General features: G+C 39.6%; 1 protein-coding gene across 2 annotated transcripts in view; it reads left to right on the top strand.

Moving 5' to 3' along the window:
- Positions 1-16,880, top strand: part of ATAD2B (ATPase family AAA domain containing 2B) — a 97,366-nt gene extending 80,486 nt beyond the window's left edge. For both annotated transcript variants that reach the window (XM_061622697.1, XM_061622696.1), the window contains exons 24-28: positions 1,222-1,359; positions 10,716-11,402; positions 12,154-12,257; positions 12,415-12,543; positions 13,715-16,880. In XM_061622697.1, coding sequence (XP_061478681.1) covers positions 1,222-1,359; positions 10,716-11,402; positions 12,154-12,257; positions 12,415-12,543; positions 13,715-13,756 — 1,100 coding nt within the window. In that variant the 3' untranslated portion in view covers positions 13,757-16,880. The remainder of the gene's footprint in view (positions 1-1,221; positions 1,360-10,715; positions 11,403-12,153; positions 12,258-12,414; positions 12,544-13,714) is intronic.
- The last annotated feature ends 5,175 nt before the right edge of the window (positions 16,881-22,055 follow it).

The following is a 22,055-nucleotide window of genomic DNA, read 5'->3' as shown; positions in this document are numbered from 1 at the left end:
TCACCTGGGTGACGTCAGGCAAATTTCTTTGTCTCACTTTGTTGTGCATCCCTGCATTTGTGATATTGAGAAATGTGTCATAAAATGTATTGCGTGCTACAAGTGCTGTTGAAATTATAACTAAAAGGAACACTTGCTGTTTTGCCATACTTGCTGTAGCTACTTTTTGGTATTACTTAAACTAGAAAGGATTTGTGTAAATACATTTGCTGTGGCATTAAATAACAGCATGCATGATCTCTGAGGAAAACATGCAAAGTAAAACAATATTGGATCTAATTTTAGTCAAAATTGAGTATGTTAGGGACCTAGTAGAGTTAAGTAGCTTAAAATTCAAACTATCCACATTTACTCGGAGGTAAGTCTTGCTGTTTTCCATGAGATCTATTGTCAAGAACATTTGCTTAGTCTTTGGGTTGAATCTCACCTTTGCCATAGAATGACTTGATGACCATAGAGGCAAGCCATTTTTTCTCAGCTACAGACCCCTATCTGCAAGAATGGGGATAATACTGACAATATCCTATAGGGTGGATGTAAGGATTGCAACATAAAATAGATGTTTGGATTTCATGCTAATCCATAGGAATTCCTCAGATTCACACAATCCCTCCTGCTGTGTGGCCAGGAGGAGAAGTGTGGAAGTATGCAGTTCTGCTTTTGATTAAACATAACTTGCCATGTTTAGACCCAGAGCTGTGGTTAATTCACTATGGTTGATTTAAACAAGCCAGCTTTTTAACTTTGGTTTGAAGTTGGCTTGCCGGAAACTCACCATTGTTTGCTGGGTCTGGATGATAGGTGAAGCTATGGTTAAGAAAAAGTGGAAGCAAAAGCTTCCAACCTCCTTTTCCCCGTCATGCAGGAGGAGAGGCACAGAGAGTGTGCAGGCCCAAGGCATGCTACTGTCCATTCCTACTCTCTTACAAATCACACTTAAGGTGGCCAGTGTTTCTGAAGTGCCTTGAATGCCCTAAACAAATGAAAAATAGTATTTTTGTTGAAACAGAAGGGTTTGAACTATCAGGTTTTATACTGCAAGTCTGATACATTCAGTTGTTGGAAATACTCTTAATGCAAATCTTTGTTTGGTGGTATCTGTGTAAATGTATTTAATTACTGAAAGTTTTAAATATAATACTATATTCCAGACTGCTTTTAAAAACTCTGTTAATACTGCTAGGATTATTTAAATAGGGTATGCTTATCTTCTGTACACAGGCTTCTCAGTAACAGCAGAGCAAATAAATCCGCATGGTTCTGCTGTACAGAAAACAGAAACTAGAGTTGAAGAGGTATTCCAGAACAGGCAAAAAAATGCAATGACAGTTTGGCACAACTCTGCAAGTAAATGTGCATGTGAGTATTTCATATCGGTTTATCCTGACAATAAGCATAGCACTAACCAAGATGAGTATGTATCCGGTGCACATCTCTTATTACTGTTGTTTTTAAGTAAAGCATTTGCCTGTTTGCTGCTGTCTGTTTCAGTTGGTTTGTATGAAATGCCTTCTCTGTATAAGATGGCCTATTGTTGTTATTATCATTATCATCGTTATTATTTATTACATGCCCTTCACTCAAAGGTCCCAAGATGGGTTGTAGCAATTTTAAAATAAGACATTAACAACAATTTTAAAACAACCTAAAATGCCAAAATAGGGTGGGTCCTAAAAATACATGTCTCAGGTATCAAAGGCCAGGGTAAAGAGGTGCATCTTCAACATTCAACTAAAACTGTACAGCAAAGTTGCCAGATGCACTTTGGTGGGGAGGGAGTTGCACAACTTAGGGACCGCCACAGAGAATGCCCTCTTCCAGGCCACCCCCCAACTTCTGAGGATGGTGAGACTACCAAAAGGGCCTCCTCATCTGATTTCAACACCTGAGAAGGTCTGTAGGGAAGGAGGCAGTCTTTCAGATATTTGGGACCTAAGTTGTTTAAGGCTTTAAATACTAACATGGGGCCGAAAACAAACTGACAACCAATGCAGCTATTTTAAAATGGGTTATATGAGACCTAAAATGAACCCCAACCAGTAATCTGGCTGCTGCATTTTGGACCATTTGAAGTTTCCAAGTTGTCTTCAACGGCAGCCCCACGTAGAGTGCATTGCATTAATCCAATCTGGAAGTTACCGGAGGATGGAGTACTGTGGCCAAGTCACCTCTCTCCAAAAGGGGCCGAAGTTGGCAAACCAACTGGAGCTGGAAAAAGGCATTTCTAGGCACTGGGGCCACCTGAGCCTCCAGTAACAGTGTTTGTTTGTTTATATCCCACCCTTCCTCCCAGCAGGAGCCCAGGACGGCAAACAAAAGCACTAAAAACACTTTAAACATCATAAAAATAGACGTTAAAATACATTAAAACAAAACAACTTGAAAAACATTTTTTTAAAAGTTTTGAAGACATCTTAAAAACAAAAAGTTAAAAAACATTGTTTTTTTTAAAAAAAGGTTTAAAAACATTGAAAAGTAATTCCAACACAGAAGCAGACTGGGATAAGATCTCAACTTAAAAGGCTTGTTGAAAGAAGAAGGTCTTCAATAGGCACCGAAAAGATAACAGAGATGGTGCCTGTCTAATATTTAAGGGTAGGGAGTTCCACAGGGTAGGTCAGGTGCCACCATAATGTTGGATCCAGGAGTATCCCCAAGCTGCTAACCTGCTTCTTCTAGGGCAGTGGTTCCCAAGCTATGTGGAACCACTTTTTTAAGCTAAACTTTTTTTGTGACCCCCCCCATGCTAATTGTAATTTTAGCCTCTGTTAATTGAAAAAATGGTGCATGGCAAAATCACATTTCCAAATATCCCTTTCCATTAAAAGCTCCCTGCAGACAGGGAGGTGTTGCTTTCTTTGCTTAATGCAATCGTTCATCAAATTGGTATCCCCTCCCTCTCCCCCCACCACACATAGTCTGAAGATGTACAGTCCTGTCTCTCAACACCAGTGGTTTACAGTGTTGAAATAAGATCCAGGTTCAAACCCCCACCCAGCCATGAAGCCCACTGGGTGACCTTGGGCCAGACACAGTCTCTCAGCCTGACCTATCTCACAGGGTTGGTGTAAAGATAAAATGGGAAGAGGGGAGAGGGAACCATGTGACCACCTTGAGCAACTTGAAGGAAAGGTGGGATATAAATGCAATCATAAATAAAAAAATAAATAAATTTCAGCTGTAGTATGTGGACCCCAGCCTCAGCCAACCTTATGAGGATTTAATAATAATAAAGACGCAGCAATGTCGTAGTGGTGAGGATGCTAGATTGTGAAGACAAAAAAGGTAGACAGATTGAGGAGGGGGGATAGTGCTTTTAGGCTTTGGGATTATCATCAGAACTGATGACTTGGTCAGCGTGCCCTTGGGGAATGAGAGTGGAGCAGAAGATAGGCCAGTGCACACACACACACACACCTGCCCCTCCTGCAAGCATCTGCAGGTGTGCAGGCATTTGGGCATGTGAGAGGGGGAAAGCCCTCAACTGCCGTAGCATCTTGAAGAGAGAGGTTGGGGTGGTGGAATACAGGTGGAAGAAATGGTGGACACTGGCACACACACTTAACCTCAGAGATGGGGGCGAGCAAGTCCTAAGTTTTCTCACAGTTCCTTGGCTCCATCTGGGCTGAAGGCGAGATCTGGGCGGCCTCACAAATAAGAATAATTTTTAAAAGGAGATGGAATCAGGAGCTAAGGAAGGCTGGCTGCCAGCAAGGAAGAGGGAAAGCAGCCTTTCCTTGCAGCCTTGCTTCTTTTTGCTTCATGAAAAGCCCACTCCTCTAGTTCTAGCAAGGGCATCACCAGCAGCAGCAGTGCGAGGAGACAGGAGTCAGCAATAGTAATCACCTCTTCTTCCTGATAGCTCCACCCTCATCCTCCTTTGGCATCTGCCACATGGTTTATAGGCAGATGCCTGCCCTCAATGCTCCTGAAAGACACTGGTGCTTCAGCAAAAGTCCTCTCCTCTTGTTTGGAGCGAGGGGGAGGTGTTGTCTGCAGCAGCAGTGGGGAGCAGACCGTGTCCAGGGAGTGAAGAGTTTTGTAAAAAAAATTAACAAATAATTCATTTCTTTGCTGTTCGCGGCCCCATCTGGATTACTTTGCAGCCCCCTTGGGGGGTCATGGCCCTCAGGTTGGGAACCACCGTTCCAGGGGAATGCAAACCCATCCAGAACAGGCTATCTCCCCACCTCCTGAACATGAGAACTCTGGACACATAAGACCTCTATTTTTTCAGGATTCAGCCTCAATTTATTGGCCCACATCCATCTCATCACCACCTCAAAGCACTGATCCAGTACTTCAGCTACCTCTCCTGATTCAGATGGAACAGAGAGGTAGAGATGGGTGTCTTCTGCATATTGATGACACCTCACTCCAAATCTCCTGATGACAGTTCTCATGAGTTCAGTAGATGTCAATTTATCAACTACATGAAATTCCTTATAAGACTGTGTTGTAAGAACTTTGAACAGAGATTGTTTGTACTGAACAGTTTCCTATGTTAGGAATCATGCTGTCATGTTCTGATAGGGTGGAATTCATTTGATACCCTTGCCCTGATCTAACAGAAACATCTGCTAAGAGAAGAGGTGAGGTAGCTTTTGGTGATTTCCCCTGCACATTTCATGTCACCTTCCCCACTGTTCCTCACTGAGGGTCCCTCAGCTCTCTGAAGCTGATTTGGGGGTGGGGACTGAGGGCTGTAGTGGGGAGGGGGAAATTTGCAAATGTCACTTCACCTCTTCTTCTGTTAGACACCTTGATCAAAAGCACTTCTGTGAACACAGGGGCGCCAACTGGATCCCACCATTAGCAATTTTGAAACTGGAGTGTTGTATCATTTTAATTAGACGTAACTTGCATATTTTTAGGGAAGAAAGTATGCTGTTGAATTCTATGCTGCATTTATTCAGAATCCAACAATCAAGGATCAGGACCATAGGAATTTGAGTTAAAGAGGATGGTGATGTGGACATTGCATGATTGAAATAGAAATATAAAAGTTTGGAGTGAGAGAGGCATAGACTACTGTATATTCTCTCTCTCTCTCTCTCTCTCTTCCCAAATCCATGAATGAGGTCTTGATTCAGTAGCTAAAATGGGGTTACATTTTCATGCTTTTCTGTGACTGATAGGAACTAAGTATTGCTATTACATATACGTAACCATACGTTCTCTGCTCTAAAGTGTTAAGCTTGCAACCTGGTGCTAAGCATAGTTATTCATCCATGTAAGCAAATAGCGGCAGGTATTTATGGCTTTCAGATGATGACTCTTTGGTTCCTGAATGTGTAAGTTTAGGGGAAGTGATCAGGTAAAAAGTTACCATCTCAAATTATCATGAAGTTATCTCAGATCTTGCAATCTGGCATGTAGTAGTATTAAGTGTTTTATAATGCTGAAAAAATTACTCCTTATTGGTTATGATATGTAAGACTCAAGAGCACCAGAGTGATATGACCTAGTAATAAAATCAGTCCAGTGGCAGAAAAGTAGAGTACTTGTCCCTGTAATATATATGTTTGCAGCATTTTCTGTTCTGTTCTACAATATTAAATGTGAACCAAAAGATTTTTGAACACTCTGTTTACAGCTTTAATTCCCTTGTATTCCGTAGAAAGCTAGAGTGTGGTGGCAGATGGTGACTGGACTTGGTAGGATTGTGTGGGCCCTAATAATCACTCCCTTGCTATAAAAGTTGCAGCTAAGTGCAACAGTACAGGTGTATTAATTTTTCTCCGGTTCCTGGAGAAAACATAGGGGTAAACTATTTGTGATTTACAGCATTTTGTTACCTCCCATTACTTCAGATAAGTAGCTGGCAAGCTTTTCAGTTAGGATTTACCTTTACAAATAAAGCTGAAAAGAAATCCCAGGTGCCTAAAAATTGAGTGCTTGATATTTTTTCCATCCCTGTATAGGATTTTGTGTCTGGAATATAACTGATCTTCAGAGTCTTTAAGATGGCATGATAGAACCATTGTTGTCTATGGAACAGTCTTTCTCCACCCACTCCCCTGCTATTGTCTCTGACCAAATTGGTTTTATATGGTTTTGATGCCTGAAAAACACATTTGATCAGAAACCATTGCAAGAAGGGAAAAATATATCAGTGTGTGTATCACAGACAATGATGACTCTTCAAATCTAAACAGCTAGCATACCACCACAGTGTGAGAATCAAGAATTAGGAAGGCTTTTCAGAAAGGGAAACTGAAGGTTTGGTAGGATTTGTCTCCTGCCAATTCACAGAAGCAGAACATTAAGCAGAGTAATTATATTATGGGAAGGGGGAGCCATTTCCAGTTATCTATAGGTGGAAAGAGAGCCAGTGTGGTGTAGTGGTTAAGGTGTTGGGCTATGACCTGGGAGACCAGGGTTCGAATCCTCACACAGCCATGAAGCTCACTGGGTGACCTTGGGCCAGTCACTGCCTCTCAGCCTCAGAGGAAGGCAATGGTAAACCCCCTCTGAATACCGCTTACTATGAAAACCTTATTCATAGGGTTGCCCATAAGTCAGAATCGACTTGGCAGTCCATTTCCATTTCCATAGGTGGAAAACAAAAGCTAAGATTTCATGACATGTTTCAATAGAGAAAGAAAAAGAGAATACTGAGCTTTAGCACCACAGATCTCTGGTATATGATCTACCAAGAATGCACTTAGACAACCAGCACTGGGTAGATCAATATTTTTAACCCACATAATAGACAGTAGCAGGGGATGGGAGACACCAAAGCTCATCAGGTGAATTAGCAGAGGCGAGATTCAAATTGAAAGAGCAACTGCCTGCAGGTGGAAGCGGCGTGGCAACGAACGCCAAAGCAAGCCCAGACTCGCTCACTCCCCTCCCCAGTCTGAGATCCTGAGGAGCAAACTACTGTCAGATCCAGAGGGTCCAGTAGGCCCAACACATGATCCTGCAACCGGGAAAGTCATGTAGAACAAACCACTAGCACAGCCTTTCCCAACTAGTGGGCCACCAGATGTTGTTGGACCACAATTCCCATCGTTCCTGACCACTGGCAATGCTGGCTGAGGCTGATGGGAGTTGTGGTCCAACAACATCTGGTGGCTCACTAGTTGGGAAAGGCTGCACTAGCAGCAGCCCCATCCCACCCCCATTTTTCTCCCTTGTTTTAAGGAAAGCAAAACAAGCTGTTGCAGCAAAATGCACACATACATGTCTACTCTAAATTGTCTCCCCATCCATTCTCCCCAAAATAAATGCAAATAAAATAATATAAAAATAATCTATTTATTATAGACAGATAAGACTGAGACTCCCACTATGTCCAGTATTTTTCTTTCCCTCTCCAAATATGCTAAGGTATAAAGCTGCTCCTGAAAATAACAACCCCTCCCTTCCACCTGCTGCCTGCAAAGAACATGAGTCAAGTGTGAGGAGGGGTGGCTTTCAGGAAACCACTCAGAGTAGGCTCAGAAGCAATGTATGATTCTGATATAGGCTAAAGCTACCAAGTGGGGCTGTTCTTGAATCAGTCCAGACTCCTCTCTGACTCGTCTCTAATCTGCTATAATGTTTGTGTTAGATAGGCGTCGTAACAAATGGAGTAGGAGCCTTCCCAGAAGGGCTGACAGGCAGACCAAGAGGAGGGACATCTTTGTCATAGCTTCACTCTTGAATTAGGATTGGATGATTGGGCAGAGAACAAGTAGCTGATTGGCCAGAGAAAAGTAGACTGAGAGAAATGTTTACAGAGCTTCTCTGAGTTCACAGAGAAGTATAAAATGTGTGTGGAACATGAGTGTGTGTGGCTTTGGGATTGGGGGGGGGATATTTTTTATTGCTTGATCTCATTGGGAGGGCTGTGCCACAGTAGACCATCCTCCATGGCTACAGTGCCTTACCAGCCCGGTCCAATTAGGTTTGATACCTTTATTTGTCATCTAGAGTGCACAGCGAAGTTTAAATTCACGTCTATCAGTGGGTAAGCACTATGAGTGGTCCCCCATGAACCAGAGCATGACTCATGTCGATAAGGCCCACGTCTATGGAATTCCTTCCCATCAGAAATCAGGCAGGCACTGTACCTGCTAAGTTTCAGACATCAGATTAAAATTATTTTATTTTAGTGGGTTCTTTTGCACCATGAATGCTGTTCTAATGTTCTGCTCTCTGTGTTTTAAATTTTGTGTATTCTGTGTTTGATTTTGTATTTGTAAAAAGACATAGGGTGAAATGTGGGATGTTTTTTAAAATAAATAACAAAAGTATGAGACTAAAGAAGGACAACTTCTGGAGAACCAATGTTAATTCTAGGAATAACATTTCCTCAGTGGATTCCCTTTGTGTAAAAACCAAAACCTAGCTCAAATACAACATTTTGGACATGTAACAATGGTGTGGTAGAATATAGCCCTGTAACAAAGAAGAGGGGCGAGAGTATTTGCATATTTGTGTCTGTTGCCAGTTTGCCTTGCAAACCACTGTAAAATGAATCAAGGCCGTGGTTGCATGTGACACACATGGATGTGTTTTTATGCAGTGAATGCAGTATTTCCTGTGCATGCTGTTGAGAGTGTTGAAAATGTACTTTTTTAAAAAAGGTGAGCCTGGATTGTTCCTTGCTATTGCCAGTAGATGGTGTCAAAAGCACATTGTTTTGCATCTTTAAATGAGTTACTTAATAGCTGTATTCAGTAGCTGTCTCTGGGAAAGATCATTGTTGAACTGCTTCTTGAACATGTAGTGCTGTATTAAGCTGATGAAGCACAATGGCTAAAAATTGTGCTGTTGATATGCAGAATTGTGTTGCAAGAAATAAGACATACCCCAAATATTTCCCTTAGCCTGTCTCCTGGGAACAGTGAATAATCCTGTGAGCATATTATTGAATATTGCTTAGAAGAAATACCTTTCATAAAGAGAGACTTTGCATGTGTTTGAATTGTCTAAATACTATGCAATCTGACAGACTTGGAAGGGTGAAATGTTAAAGTTTTGCTCCCTAAACCCCCCAAATTCTTATCAGCAATCCCACTTTTCCCTTAGCATTGTCAACCTACTTTCTACTTTCTCTTCTCAGCTATAAAGCCGAGAAGGTTTTTTCTTTTGTAATTGAAAATAGAATTTCTTGGAATGTAGAATTATTTTACATTCCGTGCTTTCATGGCATTTTGGAATACACTCAACTCTGCTCTTTTATTTCAGTAATGGAATTTAGCTGGTATAATTTCCCATTGGTTTTGATCAATGCACAGTTGTTGAGCATACAAGCAAAAAGTCCTAGATTCATCTAGAAGAGCTGAGAAAGAGCCCTGCCTAAAATCATGGAGAGCTACTGCCAGTCAGTGTAGACAGTATTGAGGAAGATGGATGATCTGATTTGATACAAAGCCTGTTTCCTTACGGAACTTTCAAGTGACTGTGTTCATCACTATAGCTTTAGCTGACTGATTCTAACCTAAGTCCTCAAACTCTGCAGTTTCTTTTGAATTGGAAGATATAAAGTAGAAATGGATTTTGTTACTTGATTCCTATTAATTCTTTTTCTGAGGTCTGAAGACAAGCCTTCTTCCCTTAGCAGTGAATATTTAATATGATTATAAAGACAGTATATAGTGGTACAGCTTGAACAGGACATGGCAGAGAACTGAAAAGTTGCTAGCACATTTTGCTAGATTTTCATGTGGTACACAGCAACAGATTTAAGATAAAGCTTTGTCTTTTAAAAATTCTCTTGTGAAGATACCAGTTTCTGTTTAAATAGAGGAGGGACTGAAAATAGGTATCCATCTGGACATTGGAGTGTATGGTTGTTTCTGTGTCCTGAATATATTTACATATCAGTGCAGGTTTTGGCTGAAACATAAGAAGGTGACCTTCTATGAAGAGTTTTACAAGATTTTCTTCAGTTCTTTTAGTACATTTTTTAATGTGGCAAAGTGAAGGGTAGTACTGAATGCATGCAATGAAGTGGATTGTAATCCATGAAAGTTTATGGCTATGCCATAATAAATTTGTTAGTCTTTTAAGGTGCCACAAGACTTTTGATGCTTTATCAGATGATAAATACTGCTGTATGTCAACTGTCCAGTCCTGGGCAATGTAGTCAGATGCCAAATACAAAAAAAAAATGGTTGATAGGGTGCTAGTCACTTTTGACAGAAGTTAATCCTATTTTTAATTAAACCATTACATTTTTGGCAACTAACCTTGGATCATAAGTCTGTGCTTCACAGATTTGTTTTTGTTTCCAGATGGGAAACATTTTTTAAAAACCAAAGTTGAACTCTAGTTTTCACTTTCTAATAAGTACTAATAAGTGTAACAAGCAAGAATAGCAGTTAAAAGCTTTTGTATTTGACAAAGGTAATACTATATGTCCTCCACAAGAAGTCTGGTTCCATCACCGCTTACCTTCTGTTGAGCATTAAAAATCTAGTTTCCTTGGAAGAGTGCACAGGCTAATAATTTTGTTCAAGCTGTTGGTGCTGGGTTTTTAACCCTTTCTGTGTTGGCTGTCTGTATTTGATTTTTTTTTTATAATGTGTTACTGTGTGTTATCTTTTTATTTCATAATTAGCTTGCCTTGGATGCCTGGCTGACCTTTGTGTCAGGCAAGGTAAAATATTATAATAAAAAGACTTTGATTTTATTGATATCTTGCCCTTTGCTTACTAAGCACTTTAGGCTGAGCAAATGTTTGCATCTCTAAGGGATACTTTTATCTCTTCATGATTCAGTTCGATTAAGGAGGAAATCAAGACGACGTTCACAGTGGGGCAAAGGCATTATTAAAAAGAGAAAAGTGAATAATTTGAAGAAAGATGAAGAGGATGCCAAGTTTGCAGATGATGAAAACCCAGGGGAGGACAGCAAGTTGCTGGAGAACGGAGAACTTGAGGGAAGTACAGACTGCATTGAGGAGAATGGAGAGGAAACAGGAGATCTCTCTCTGACAAATGATGAGTCATCTTGTGATATCATGGATATACATGGGGAACAAAGTCTTAATAATGGGACGGTAGGGAAAGAAAATAGTATTCCATCCACAGAAGAGAGCTCAAACGAATCGCTTTTAGTAAGTAACAAAGTTACTGTGAATGTCGGAAAGGAATCCAAGGAGGAGTCATTGTTCAAGGGGGACCGTTTAAATGGCCAGACCTCTGAAGTGGCACCTATTCCAGGATGTCAGTATGGCAAATGTGAATCATTGAATTCTGTTTTATCTTCCGTCATCCCTGACATGTCTACTCCCAAACAAAATGCAACAATTGATCACCAAAAGGAAAAAATAGAACCTTCAAGCAATAGTCCAGATGTAGAACAAATAAAACAGTCTGGCACTGAGGTACCACAATGCAGCAATAATGAAAATAAATCACAAGGTGTAGATCCGGAGACGAAAGAAACTGAATCAGATAAAGAAGGTATGTAGTATATATACTTATCTTTTCTCCTGTTCTGATCTCATAGTGAAGTAAATGTATTCTTTCCTTGAAGTAGTTGCTTCCTATTTTGGCAGAAAGGTTGTGTCTATTCAGAAGGTTATTTAAACCAACATCAACTAACTATCTCTTACATAAAAATGAGACCCATACTGTGTTCTTGGAACCACCTTATTATTCACACAGAGGTCTGTAGGGGTTGAAGGGTAATTTGCCGCCCAACACAGCTCCCTGAGTGTTCAGGCTGTATAATAAAGTGTCATATTTATCTAATGAGCTGAGTAATTATGTGGGAAACAATGAAACTATGAATAGAAGATTTTAGCACAGCTTGACAGGAAATTTAGCAATACCCTCAGACCTGAAAAAAATGCAACTTGCAGGGCCACCTGCTGGTCATTCCTCTCCTAGCTCACACCAGCTATCTTTGATGATGAGACAGGAAGGGCAAAAATGAAGAAGAATAGCATTAAAGCCAGGCTGTCCTTTGCTACAGCTTCTTGCAGAAACAAGATAGCAAAGGTTATTTTGATAGCTTTTTACATATTCAAGAAGATTTTTCTTGAAGTTTGGAAATTGCTTTTATGTTTTATCGGATATGTGTAACCTAGTTCTATTGTCATGAATGAAGATACTTACGCCTTTGAAAATAAAAATAACATGAGCATAGACAACTTGTGCTGTAATTGTTATCCATGCTTCCTGATTTTTTATATTTCCTTCCTTACTGCAGGTACATTGAAAAATAGAAAACCTCGTAAAGTTGCTTTGGCACAGGTTCCAGAGGAGCAGTTAGATCCTGCACCTCCTGTAATTGTTGACCATGACAGATTAATGGTAAGAATGGTTAGATATGAATTCTTAAATCTTAATTGCAATATTTTGTTTTTCCTGTTTTTTTATTCTAACACTTTCGTAACTGCTTGAAAGAAATCTGATTCATACTCTGCTTACAGACTTCCTTTTTGATTTATGCCAGTGTCTCTTTTTATAGAATTTACTTGATGTGTTGGTTAAAAAAAGTGACAACCTGACTGTTGACCAACTTGAGAGGCTATATTCACTCCTTAATCAGTGCATCTATCGGCATCGTAAAGATTATGACAAATCACAGCTTGTAGAGGTGAGTTTTTTTATTTTTTGGAATGTATTCCTTCATTGAGTCTTCATTCAGAACTACCAAAATAGCTACCAAAATCCTGTTTAGAGTTCATCTGTTATGATTAGAACTGCTTTCAGAGGTCATAGCATGCGCAGTGTAACTCTTGGTTTCTGATCAAATTTCCCTGTGCAGGAAAACTTGTCAAGTCCTTGATTCCATCACTCAGGAAGCAATCCTAAGCTCAGCCAGAAGTCTGCTGAGGGGTCTCAGGAAGTCACATAAATGCCACTCCGCTAGCAGAGAGAAAGACACCCCAGCAGGATGATGCACCTGTAGTGGTTGCTCTGTCAGTAGATTCTCTCCCCCCCTCCCCAGCCATAAATAAATGGTTAGATTAGTCTGTTCATATTAAGTCACATAAAGATGCATCGAAAATTGTTGTTGTATGCTAAGATCTCCTCTGCCACCAGAAAATGTGAACAAAGTTTTAGTGCTTAAATTTGTTCCTATAAAATGGCTTTGCCAAATATAGTATGTATAGTATAAAATGAAAAAACCTCATTGCATGGTAAGTAAAAATGGAATGACACTATGGGAAATTTTTCAAATGTACATGGGTTCTTATGGGAAAACTAGCAAAATGTCCCTTTGTTTTATCAGTAAGTTTATGTATCTCATCGCTTACATTTTTGGTACTGATGATACATTGTCCACACTCAGAGATAATGCTAAGCAATAAACTAAGGTTAAGTAAGTTAGCTAGTGTATAAACTGTGTGTTAGTGTCTGCAGCTTGAGGGAATCTTCTTTACTCCTCCCTTGCTGCAGCAGTGAAAGAATCTAAGCAGGCTAATTTCCTTAACCATAATTTATGGCTTAGTGTGCCATCCCAACACTGCCGTCCAAGCACTGGTCGATTCAAATACTAGTTAAATCAGGGAAGTTGAATTTATTCAAGGCTGAATATGTCCCCGTTACTGTCACTGGGGGCAAAATTGGCTGAAATATAAATAACTGGTTTTATTTTTAGCTGCGATAGTCCTGTTTGTGGTGGTATTCTGTGAAAAGAACATATATTCTTATATATTGCTAACATTTCTGTAGACCAGCCATGCTGTTGTTTTTTTAATGAGTTACCATTAGTAATTTTTTCGGAATGACGCTGAATAACAAATGCTCTGCCATCCTTTCAGGAGATGGAAAGAACAGTTAATATGTTTGAAACATTCCTGTGAACTCTTCAAGATGTGCAGGTTTATCTTTTCATAAGCTGCTCACAGGAGAGCAGTCTACTGAGCCATTCGATTTCCAGTTGCACCAAGTACGTGCAGAGCCTTGGTCTTAACATGCTTGCTCTTTGTCTCGCTTTCTGTTATGAATTTGGTGCTATTGTCTCAGGTACCTGAAACCAGCCAGCCTACAACAACCAAACGGAACTTCATAATATTTGTATTTTGATTATAAATAAAGAATATAATGCCACAACTTGGGAGATTTTTTTGGTGCTACAGAAACTGCTCTCATTTCTGCTGTCTACATGCATTATTATGTGAGAAGCTTCAGGCAAAATGGAACAGGCCGACAAACAAACTGGATAGAGCAGATCTAATTGATTGTTTTTAAGCGGGCAACTTCAAAAAAAAATATTTTCCCTTTTCTCTGAGGTAATGGACAGAAGCCTGTTTTTAAAGCTGGCAGTAAAGAATTGTGGTAAAAATGAATTAACTTTGGTATACAATAATGTGAAGATGAGGCTCTCTAGAGCTGCCTTCAATGTGCCTTTTTAGTCAGAGGAGGAGAAGGAGAAGGCTATTCAAATGGTTGGGATTGTAGTCAGTGACAGAGTTAGAAAGTTCTTTTCAAAAGCCTGTGTTCCCAAAGAACATTTTCAGGTTCCCATATTGTCAAATGGCAGCCAGTATTATGTTTTAACATGTTTGTCTTGCTGTCCAGAAATCTAAATTATGGAAATAACCATGTGCTTTCAAAATGGTAAAATGCATTTATTTCACAAGTATATTTGTTTTTGAAACAAATTATGCTGTGTGAATCTCACAGTGAATACTGAAAGTGGCTGTAGTTTGTTTTTGTTTTTTAAATGTTCCATTTTATTACTTCAGAGTTCTTAAAAACAGGTTTCTTTCTAAACTTCCACTATTTTGGAAGGTAAGACTTGCTGGGTGGCCACAGGGAGAAGAAATGGTTTTGTCCTGCAGTCCTTTAGCCTTTTGTGAGTTAGCCCAGCTCGTTCAGCACAATTCCCGTGGAACAGTGTTAATTAGAAAATAACTGAATGTCCTTTCATTTTGTTTGTTTTGGACTCCTGAATGGCCTGTAAAGATTGCAGTTTTCTAAAGCTGAATGATGTGACAATAGTTTAAAACTTTTTCTTCTTTGGAAATTAAGCAGCAGCACTCTAGGCAGCCAGACATCTGTCACAGGCCCAGTATTCCATAGCCTCTCAGACAGATTCCTTTTAGAGTAATGTAGAAGATGAGGTGCATTTGTAAGCTATTATGAGGTAGTATCCATTTGTATAATCTGAAGCTGCAGGAGCGTCTTTTCCAGAATATGCAACTTAGTATGTTTTATTTTATATAAACAAAAACAGTCTTGGACTACTGCAGAGATACTCAGCTACCTCAGCTTTTTGTATTTTAGTTACCACCAGTGTTTTACAGAAGGCTGTAATCCACTCTGCTACCGTTTACATGCTGAAGCTAAGGTACTTTGTCACCAGTTGTGTAGCTTGTAGTAGTTTGCCTGTGCTGAAAATCCGACTCTGGCCTTGGGCTACTGCAGTAATCCAAAGTTCTTCTTTTCTTTCTTTTGTCAAAATTTACACAAAAGCATTCTAATTCTAGCCAAGCCTTCCCCAGCCCCCCCTCAAATGCCACTTGTTTAATTCTTAATGTGCATTTAGTCTCACTATTCTAAACACAACTCCTGTAGAAGTGCTGTATTTTAGGTGGAAAAGTGCGATTAAATGAAAACATTTTAAACTAGTTCTTTCATTATAGAAATTTGGTTGTGGGGACTTTTCATCTTTCTGTTAGTATTTATTGCCATTATATCTGTTTAGGATATTTTGCTGTCAAAAACCATTAGCATTTTGTATTTTGATGGAAATTGTTACAAAACTTTGAGATTTGATGAAATAAAATGTAGCAGATTTTTTGTAGCAAGTTTCTGGTAAAACTATTTTTTGCAAGTCTCGGGTTCTTGCAGCATTTTTAAAAATATTGTAGTTTAAATATTCTTTTGTTCAAGTAGCAGCAGCACTTGTGAAAAGAGACTGCATACATTTTTAACAGGTTGCTAAATTTGTACAAGTTTAAATCCTTTAAATATAGTTGTTGGATAATTTGAAAAGTGTATCTTAAATTCAAGTCCAACATTGAAAATGCTTCCAACTGGTCAGTTAAATGGGGGGGGGGAACCTTCAGTAGTTTTGGATGTTAATAAGAAAGTGAGGACTGCCTCCTAAATGTTCTAGGTTTTTTGGAAGAATTTAGCTTATATAAACGTGTTAGTGGGCAACATTTAAATTATATATTCACTCTTCTGGCTCCAAAACCACACTAAAACATGTATTCCTTTTCTTTACTAATAGCTTAGTGGTTGTAGAGTTAAACCTGTTAATCTCTCCATGTTGTCAAGTCATTTACTATCTGTATTTTTGTTGCTATTATTTTGCCACATAAAATTGGCAATAATCTGTACAAATCAATTCCTGTTCCTTGTTATGAATATTACCAATGAACTCCTGTGCAAGGCCTTATCCTAGGGCCAGTTGGAGGTTAAATTTCTGTGGGGGTAATGATGGAACTTCTCTAAGATGAACATGGCTGTGGAGTTAATTGTATTTGCAAGCTTGAATTTCACCTGTGATTAATTTATGTTTTGTGTTCTTGGTATTGTTACTTGAGTTTTCTCATATGCCAATATATTTATTATAGGATTATATTTTTTCGCTAATACCTTGTCTTCCCATACTTTTTAAGTTGGAGGGTCATTTCTGGCTTTGTTTGATATTTTGAATGGTAGTTCTTGTAGCTGGTCATTTCTCTCCCTTTTCGTGTGTATAAATTCAACAGAAGCTTGAATTTGAGCTTCTACCTGCTTCTTTTCTATACTGTACATTGGTTTACTTAGACAGTGGCAGATGTCTTGTTTGGTTTCATTCATGTGTGTCTACTTTTTGATTAAATAAGCTTACTTCAGCAGCTATGATAAATTTTGGATTCTATAAGTTGTATTCAGAGTTGTCTTTCACTTGTTTTTTTAGCATCTTCCTTCAGCATTAGTTAAGTAAATTATTTAAAAAATTTTTTTGAATTTCTGGATATTTTGAACATTTTACTGTAATTTGTAATATAACTGCTGTGAAATACTTGAATAAAGACAACGAATAAAAATTCCAAGTTTCTGTGAACAGTTCTTGCATTTAATGAAATGCTAATATTAGGGCTCCTTCTACCTTGTGATTAAACAGTTCAGGCAGCATAACTGGTTCTAGGGAAGAGAATGTCCACTCTTATAACAGTATGTGGAAAAATTTCTGGGCTGAGGTTGAGTGCTACTTTAGGCATACCAAAGGGCTTGAAAGCACTTAATGGGAATTCCATACTTTTTCTTTTGAATTGCCATCTTCTTCCTCCTCCCCCATATCATAAACTAGTTTTGAAACCTCCCTCAGTTTTAGAAGAGTCTTGCCACATTTTGGGTGGGGAGTGCTATTTGAAATACAGAAATCCTCATCCAGCTTGTGGAAACGGTACAATTCAACTCGTCGGAGACTGGCAGAAGTGGCCACCTCTGTTCAGGAGCTGCTGGAAGGGGAAGATGCTGGCTCTGCTGGCAAGGCTTGACAGAAGGAAACTAAATGCCTGCTTCCTTCCGCCACCCCTTTTCCCAGTGTATTGGCTGATGGGATGGAGGGCCCCAGGACCAAGCCAAACAGGCTCAGGATGTAGCGCAAGTTCCCCTTCCATCCCCAACATATCTGCAAAATGCCCCTTTTGGAGGCCTTCTGCCGCCTCCACTTGCTCTGTTCTTGGCTGAACCGTCGGCCCCAGCTGTGCCTAGGTGGCAGCAGAGTTTCCTGGCTGTGCCCAGGGGAGAGACTTCTGCTGGCAGAGCCCAGCACTGCCAACACCCTCCTCCTCTGCAGCTGCACTACATCCTGAAGCCCCTCAGTCCGGTGTAACTACCAGGAGGATTATGCCTTTAGTTTTCCCGTTTATAGACCAGGGTTATCTATTAGTAGCAGGATAACTTTATGAAGAAACAACTGCTCGATGGGTGCAGAAAATAAAAATGTAAATGTACTGCCTTCAAGTCGATTCCGACTTACGACAACCCTATGAATAGGGTTTTCATGAGGCTGAGAGGCAGTGACTGGCCCAAGGTCACCCAGTGTGGTGGGGATTTGAACCTTGGTCTCCCAGGTCGTAGTCCAGGACCTTAACCACTACACCACACTGGATAAAATGCAGATACATTTTTTACCTTGCCATTCATCTCTATCAAAGAAATCTTGTGTCACCTATACAGCCAAAGTGCCTTCCTCTGAACTTTGGTTTCTGCACTCTCGATATGTACAACAATTTCTTAACTGAACATCTTGAGCAACAGGATAAGATTGGGTGTGTGGGGAAGAGAACCATGTATGCTATCCTGAGCTAGTTGGAGGAAAGACAAGATATAAATGTAATTACTCTAAACAATATGAGAAATGCTGTTGAGATACATAGAGTTCAGATAATAGGGGATGTACTGTAACTTCATGTACTGACATTACAGTTTGGTTGAGCTGTGTAAATGTGAACTAACACATTAGTTGCATTTAACATTTCTAACTAGCTGAATTTATTAAAAGAACACTTGGACCTCAATAACATTACACAGTAATAAAATAGAAATAGAAATTACATTTCAAAAAAATTAAAAATCAGCAATATTTCAAATATAAGAATAGGGTTTTATAAATGAAGTGCTTTGATTGTTAAATTTTAAATTAGTGTTTGATACACGTTAGCGTTGTTAGGCTGGACTGAGCAAGTTAGTTATACTGTGGGGTCCCACTGAAATCGATGGATGAACTTCAGTGGTATCCATCTCCTTTCATATGCAACCCCCCAAAATCTGCTCTGGAGGGTTGGGGAACATTTTGGGATAAATTTGGGGAGGCTGCAAGATGGGAGGAGAGGAAGGTGAAGCTGTATCACATGAACAGAAGTCTACTTGCACAGCATTCAGTGTTGCCCAATGTGAAATGTTAGTTATAATTTTTCCCATTGAAACCAATTAGACTTAGTTGTGATGAACTTGCACTGGATTCAGTGTGATTAATATATATTAATCTCTGTCATATGTAGATGGCCAATAGATACAGTATGTTGCGCATATAACTTTCAGGTGTCCTTTCCACCTGCAGGCCTCGCTTTCTACTCCAGAGGATCCCCTCACCCTCTAGGACATATTTGGTGGGTTGAAGGTGGAAGAGATTCTGCACTGAGCAAAGGGTTGGGCTTGATGGCCTTATAGGCCCCTTCCAACTCTACTATAATTCTATGAGAGGGAATCCTATTTGCATGAATGGAAGCTTGTTGCAGAAGTGGAATACCACCATTGGATGTCATCCATAACCTTTAAGATGTCCAAGTCTGACATTTATTATGACATAAGTTATACATGCCACATAAAGATACTTCAAACATCTCATGAAGTCAACTCTAGTCTCACAAGTGTGTGCTATTGCCTTTAAAGTGCAACAAGATTTAATAATAACCTGAATGTATTCTAGGCTGGGCAAACTTAACTTGATCTGGAAGAGTTATGGCACGGATGAAGAAAATAAGAACTACTACTGGAGCATGCCTTCTAGTCCAGCATCTTGTTCTCACTGGCCAGCTGGATGCTTATGGGAAGCTTGTAAGCAGAACCTGTGTGCAACAGCAGTCTTTCTACTTGAGATTCCCAGTATTTGGTGTTCAGAGGACAATAGACACTGTAGCCAGTAGCCTTGATAGTCTTATCCTCGATGAATTTGTCAAATCCTTTTTGAAGCCATCCAAGTTGGTGGCCATCGCTATCTCTTGTGGGAGCAAATGCCATAGTTTAACGATGGGCTCCTGCTGGGAGGAAGGGTGGGATATAAAGCAATAAATAAACCATGGGCTGTGTGAAGAAGTACTTTCTTTTGTCTGTCCTGACCACCACTCAGCTCCATTCAGTGTCCCTTAGTTCTAGTCTTATAAGAGAGGGAGAAAAACATTTCTCCACACCATGTTTAGTTTATACATTTGTTTCCTCTTAGTTGACTTTTTTTTCTGACCTAAAAAGTCCTTTATGTTGCAACCTTTCCTCATAACCCTTTCCTCAGCACCTTGAACATTTTGGTTGCCCTTTTCCAAACCCTTTTCAAGCTCTACAATATCCTTTTTGAGGTGAGGTGACCAAAACTGTGCACAGGATTCTAAGTGCGATCACACCAAAGATTTGTATAACATTATATTAGCAGTTTCATTCTAAACCCTTTCCCAATGATCCCTAACATGGAATTTGTTTTTTTCTTTTTAAACAGGCACTACACACTGGTTCAAAATGTTCATCCAGCTATTCCTTATCTTTCTTGGTCTGTCACTGCCAGTTCAGACCACATGAGCAGCATCTATGTGAAGTCAGGATTCCGCCCCCCTCCACTGCAATGTGTTTCACTTTACAGGTGTATACATTGAATTGTATTTGCTGCCTATTCACTCAGTTTGGTGGGATCCTTTTGGAGCTCTTTGCACGCCCTTGAACAATTTGATATCAATAAACTCGGCCTGCTCACTCCTAACTCTAGATCATTTCTGAACAAATTGAAAAGCACAGGTCCCACTACTAATCCTCAGGGGGTTCTACTTTCCATATTCCTCCAGTGAGAGAGCTGTCCATTTATTCCTACTCTCTGCTTTGTTTAACCAGTTCATAATCCACAAGAAGATCTCATATTCCATAACTACTAAGCTTACTCAGGAGTCTTTGTTGAGGTACTTTGAAACACTTTTTGAAAGTTTTAAGGACACAACATCAACCGGATCACTTTATGTATGCTTGTTGGCACCTTCAGTGCTAAAAGGACAAGACAGGACTTTTGTCTAAGCTTGTGGCCTCCTAAGGTGTTAGGTTACAACTCCCATCATCCCTGGCTGCTAGTTGTGGCTGATGGGTGTTACAAATCAAACAACATCTAAAGGGCTACAGGTTCCCCAGCCCTGAGTTACAGAATTTGGAGGCCTTAACCCATGGCTACAATTTACCTAATATCACTACTAGTTTGATTTGGCAGAAGTGGCCATAGTGTGCTTAGGGTTCAAATATGTGAAAATTGTAAAATTCCTTGGATTGCAATAAACTGGCACCCAAGAGCCAGACTGAATAAGTAAAATGTATGGTGGCTTTGATTTGTTATACTATAATAAACATAAATTTAGATGTTTGATTATTTTAATTGCAGTTCTGATTTTTAAAGCTACTTTGGATTTTTTTTTTTCTGTGGTTTTCATGGTTGACAACTGCATGGGTGAATTGGATGACTGAAAAAGTAAAGCACTGTATATGAGCAAGATGAAGCTCTCAGTGACCTTTGAATCCAACTCTCTGCAGTGTTAATTGGGACCATTAACACATTGCACACCATCCCTGTTTGCTAGTCAACTGATAAAGAAGCAGGATAAAGATGAAACTGATCTATGGAACAAGCAGCTGTGTACCAAGGAGTTAAGACTCATTGAGTTGTACTACACTAGCAAACCTCGTAGCACTTTGCACAATCGTACCATCTGCCTACTATGAGAAATGTGATTTAACATTTTACTAGATGACAAATGAAAGCTGGCATTTGTGTCAAACTGAAGAGTACAAGCAACTTTTTAAAGGGTTGTGTGCATTTTTCCTAGTGAAGTAAAGGCTAGTGTCAATAAAAAGTGAAAGGATGAGCCAACCTATGTTTAGAATTTCCAAATAGATATGTGCATAGGAGTCATTTGACAGAGGCTTTCCTCCAGTTTCCCAAAGGAAGTCCAGAATAATTTGCACATACAAGCAAAACTAAAATGCCCTCTGCCTTACTCATCTTACCAAGTAGCATTGACGTGTGCTGAATAAGACATCTCCAATGTTGATAAGGTTGGCAGCTCCTTCAACTAACCCTGGACTGTTTCAGGAATTGAATTGTAAAGAGAGTCCCTTTGCTAGTGTTCTGCTTGAGCCATGACAAACAAAAATAATTTAAATAATAATTTAAAATAATTTAAATGACTGCAGGTTAGGATCTCAGAGCCTACAACGGAGATGATCTTAGATTTTTCTTTAATGAGTGAGCCAGACCTAGTCGTCACATAAATGTTCCACTGCTGAAAATAGTCTGCCTATCTAGAGAGATAATTCGGACCAGTTTATTGTATTTGGATGGTCATTTGTTCCTCACCTAAAGGATTTATAGCTAACCCACAATACTTAAGTGAACCATAAAGGAACCAAATC

The sequence above is a fragment of the Rhineura floridana genome, chromosome 4, assembly GCF_030035675.1.
Source record: "Rhineura floridana isolate rRhiFlo1 chromosome 4, rRhiFlo1.hap2, whole genome shotgun sequence".
Lineage (NCBI taxonomy): Eukaryota > Metazoa > Chordata > Lepidosauria > Squamata > Rhineuridae > Rhineura > Rhineura floridana.
This window is presented reverse-complemented; position numbering and strand designations above follow the sequence as displayed.